Here is a 4,882-nt window from a genome sequence, read left to right on the forward strand (position 1 = left end):
CTTTTTAAAAAAATGTGTGTCATCTTAGTATAAACGGAAAAGTTATGCTGGCCACACCTTTACACAACGTACCACAAACGAAATGAAGTGGCCGATAGATCTAGACCCCATACTTTGCTGCTAACATACAACATATATGGTTAAACAAAAGAACAAAAAGGGAGGAAAGGAGTTGGAGACACACAACTGCCGTGGAGAAAGGAATCGAGCTTTGAGTGGCCAGAACACTTTCTCACCGGTGGCTTTCGTTCCCGAATGCTAGCTTATTGGTGAAGCTGATGTACAACTGGAATTTCTTTATGTCACTACTAATAGTATCAAGTGTGAGTTAAAAGTTGCAGCGGAAACCAACAAGACAGTAAATTAGTTCTTCACAAGTATTGCAGCAAACATTGTATGCATATAAGAACCATATCATCCACAAGCACAAAATTGTTTGATATTTATCACAACAAAAGAACTCATTCCGCTAAATATTTTACCGGATAGAATGACCAAAGTGGCTTTAAAATGGGTAAAATATGGGCATTCCCAACGCCGACCCTTGAACCGCCCGCATACGTCCGAAAGTCCAGACGAGTTGTTCTATCCGATACGGTCTTGTATCGGTCCGTCGGACGGTCCAGACACATTTTCTCCCGCAAAGTGGAGAAAAAGTGGAGGGGGTTTCGGGAGTCTGGACAGCAGCCACGTAGGACTCCGACTCCCGAGGCCCACTAAATCTCCTCTCCTAATCTCATTTCCATCTACTCCACACCTTCTCCCATTGCTTTGCATCCGCACCCTCCACCTCCGCCAATGTCGTTGTACCTCTCCGACCGCCATAGAGGTATTGTTGGACGTGCGCAGCCGGCACCGACACGACCGCTCGCCTTTACGACGCTGTTGTCCACCCTGAAGCCATTTGTACCTAGCTCCCCCCCCCCCCCCCCCCCCCCCCCCCCCCCCCCCCCCCCCGTCGACGACCTTCATGGCGGACACCACGCCCGGCAGGTGTTCGGTTTCGGTCAAATGCCATGTCGTTTTTTCAGAGTATGAAGAATGGCAGGGTACTCGACCATGAAGGATGAGTTGTTGTGCGATGCGTGGTTGGCTGTATCCACAGATTTCGTAGGCAGGAGCAGAGGAGGGACCTTCTGGCAGCAAGTGCATGAATTGTTTCACACACGAAAGCACGTTGCGCCCGACGACATGCACATCATTCAAGAACGCAATGTAGGGTTGTTATCGTATCGCGGGCACCCTATCCAGACCAGCATCACCAAGTTTTGTCACGTGGTTCGTCAGCTGGAGGCAAGGTGACCATTGCACGCGGCAAAGGACGAGATCATAGGTTTTGTTATCATTCACTCAATGTTGGTCTACGCATTATATAGCCTGCACGCGCTGCCGTGACATACCACAGGACATAGGGACGATCGTTTACGTATACACACTGTTGGATGAAGCTGAAGGGGCAGTATGTGCGGGATGACATGCTCCGTTGATGATAAACTTATTCGACATCCAGATAATCTCGTCGAACTTAAGACATTATTGTATTAGACTTAATTTGCATGCTATGTATGAATGATTTATGCTATTTTCTCTTCGAATTTTGATGAATATCGGCCGGTTTGCATGAATTTCGTCTAGATTAGTTCAAATGTGGGTTGAAATATATGCAACCCGCGTCGGATGACGGCCTCCAGCGTTAGTGCCCGCGCACATATGCCGGAGCAAATTTGAGGGTCAACATGTGCACGGAGAGTTGCATATTCTTCATAACATTAACTGATCGTTTCAAATACACTTGCATCTGTTCACATGCACGTTACCGTACATGGTTGAGGCTGCAGGACGTCTGTACAGATACCCATTCAGTCGTTGATGGCCAGGGTGGATTAATTTTCTACGGCACGGCGTCAACAAAACAGCTTGTCCTCCACCAGCTATGTAAACAAAGTGCCTCAAAAACCAGATAGGCCTAATATAAAATTACCCGTTCATTGGACCTGATACGCGCCAGAATTAGACCACTGAACTACCACTGCCATTGTCATGCCACTGGTGCTACAATATAGTAGTAGGAGTATGTGCCATGACATCACAAAAATTTCTACCTAATCCCAAGGCTTAAGCTAATCTGAGTACTCACACTGCAGAGACCATTCATTCTTCTACCTGCCCTAACATTACTAATTTACTATTCACAAATCACAATCAACAGCACCAGCCATGAGCCAGGCAGGCTAGAACATCATCCTGCGGTCCAATCTGGATCCGACGGCCGAGATCAACGCGGTGGTCTTCTCCTGGAGCACGTGCACCACGTCCGCCATGGACGGCCTGAGCCCGGGGGCGTCGCTGACGCACCGCATCGCGAGCTCCGCGACGACGGCCGCCTCGTCGGCGCTGTACTTGCCGGTGAGACTCCGGTCCACCACATCGGCCACGTTCCCCTCGCTGACCGTGGGGCACACCACCGCGGTAAGACGGCGTCCGGTCTCGCGGCACACGGCCTCCCTCCCGGTCACCAGCTCGAGCAGCAGCACGCCGAAGCTGTACACGTCGCTCTGCTCGTTGGCCACGCCGGTGCGGAGGAGCTGGGGGTCGACGTAACCCGGGGAGCCCATGATGGCGCGCCCAGACGACCTGCCGCGGCCCGCCGTGGCCGAGACGCCGGAGTGCGCGAAGCCGAAGTCGCAGAGCTTGGCGTCCATGTTACCGTCGAGGAGGACGTTGGACGCCTTGATGTCCCCGTGGACGACCGCCTGGCTGCGGCCCTCGTGGAGGTACTCCAGCGCCGTGGCCACCTGGAACGCAATCGCCACGCGGCGCAACCACGGCAGGGGCACCGCGTCTTCCTCGCCGCCGTGGAGCCGCTGGTGGAGGTCGCCGTTGGGCGCGTACTCGAAGACCAGCACGCCCTCGTCGCGCTCGTCGCAGTAGCCGAGCAGGCGGACGATGTGCGGGTGGCGGAGGGAGAGCAGCACGTCGAGCTCCTGGCGGAAGGCGCGGTGGAGGCGCTCGCTGCTGCAGTGCACCTTGACGGCGGCGAGGCGGGCGGAGGAGAGCGAGGCGAGGTAGACGGTGCTGAAGCCGCCCTGGCCGATGACGCGGGACGAGAAGGCCCCCGTGGCGGACTCTACCTCCGCCCACGCCATCCGCCTGGCGGCGCCGCCGGCCTCCTCCTCCTCCTCCCACACCGCCGGCTCCGCCGCGACCCGCGAGCTGGCCGCGCCCGCCTCGCCCCGCTTCCTGACGTCGGCGCCGCGCCGGCTCACGCACGCGAACAGGCCGCACCCTTGAAACATTGTGCACTGGCGCCGATCGACCGACGACTCTCCAAGTGTGGCGAGGAGTGGGAGTGGGGGGAGAATAGGTTCTCTCTTCTCCTCTCGTCTCCTAGGCTCGGGTTTTGTTGCTGGTTCTTGGCGCGGCTGCCTTCCTGGATAAGCTGCTGCCGGGGCAGATGAAGGAATCAATGGGCACCGTCTGCTCTCTCGCTGGCTCACTGGCGCCTTGTATGCTACGGGTCAAATGCATACCTGTGTATATATATGCCAGGCCGCTGGCCGCTTGCCTCGCATCTTGTGTTCTTCTCGCGTGAGTGGGCCCACGCACCAAGCAAATCATTGCGCTGCGTGACAAGGGAGGGAGAGCCGATTCTTTCAGAGTGGGGTGGGGACGGACGTCAGCAACATCTCTCTCTCTCCCTCTCTCCAACTTTGTTTTCTTTTAGTATATAATATGATATATTTCGTTTTCCTTCCTACAGTGGGTCGTCCAACGTGTTCTTGACCCGGTTGCTTGAGGGCTGGAAATGCTTATTTATTGACGATCGCTCTAAGTGGGAATGTTCAGGGACGCGGCTAGCTTTGGTCCTACGTTATTTTGATATTCAAGATTTTCGACGGGGAGGAGGATTTTAAACATGTTTCTACTTGGAGTGCGCCGGTGGAACTCTGCTTTAAGCTCATTGCTGGCGGAGTCAGGAGTGTCGGTTCCACCGGACCTGACTGAAAACACCGTGTCAGTCTGCTACTGCCCGTGTTGACTGCAATGAGTTTGATTTATTGCAGACTTCAGTTGCACCGTTGCGAACATTTACATGGCAAGCAAAGCATCACTCATAATACTAGTACTAGTAAGGGCATCTCCGGCCGCGCCCCAACAGGCCTTCCCCAGGCGATTTTGCCGCGCCGGTGTCAAAAAAAACGGCCCAGTCGCGCTCCCAGAAACCCGTTTTTCGCCGGCTCGGGTCAAAACTGGTGCCGGCGGACCCAGGCCGAACCCGGCGCCCTGAGGGGCGCTTGGGGAGCCGGCACAAGCGAAAAAGACGCGTGGACCCGCCCTGGCGGCGACCCGAGGGCCTTTTCCCGCCGCTTCTTGACGCTTTTCCCTCACATCTCCTCCGCTCGCTCGCCTTCCTCCCGCCATTCCCTCCCTTTCTCCCGCCAAACCCCCTCTAACTCGCCTTCCAGTCGCCGCCATGCCGCCGAAGAAGTACGTCATGCCGCGCGTGGCGGCAACCACGACTGGCACCGTGGCCCAGCCGAAGCAGAGGAAGCCGAGGGCGCCGCCATCGAAGCCACCGAGCATGTCGAACGCCGAGTGGAGGGTGGAAGTTCAGCGACGCGACGCAGTCACCACCGACCGGCGGAACAGGGCCATTGCCAAGAAGGCCCGCGACAACGCGGCGCATGCGGCGACGTCTTCCTCATCGGTCGACCACGCGGGGATGATGAATCCACCCGTCGTCAGCCACGCCCAGTACGCGCCCTGGGGACAGCAAGGCGCCGGATCTCCATGGGGATCGTCGTCGCCCGGCTACGCCGACGGCGACGCACACGGGGGGTTCAACCCAAACGTGACCTTCCCCCATGGCCACCCCGCGACG

The 4,882-nt window shown here is 56.4% G+C and overlaps 1 protein-coding gene across 1 annotated transcript; it reads right to left on the minus strand.

Moving 5' to 3' along the window:
• Positions 1-1,967: 1,967 nt before the first annotated feature.
• On the minus strand, positions 1,968-3,480 carry LOC125539221 (salt tolerance receptor-like cytoplasmic kinase 1). The gene has a single exon (XM_048702601.1). It carries the CDS (start codon positions 3,294-3,296, stop codon positions 2,232-2,234), a length of 1,065 nt encoding a protein of 354 aa, XP_048558558.1. The 5' UTR covers positions 3,297-3,480; the 3' UTR covers positions 1,968-2,231.
• Between the last annotated feature and the right edge of the window lie 1,402 nt (positions 3,481-4,882).

The sequence above is a fragment of the Triticum urartu genome, chromosome 2 (genome assembly GCF_003073215.2).
Source record: "Triticum urartu cultivar G1812 chromosome 2, Tu2.1, whole genome shotgun sequence".
Taxonomy (NCBI): Eukaryota; Viridiplantae; Streptophyta; class Magnoliopsida; order Poales; family Poaceae; genus Triticum; species Triticum urartu.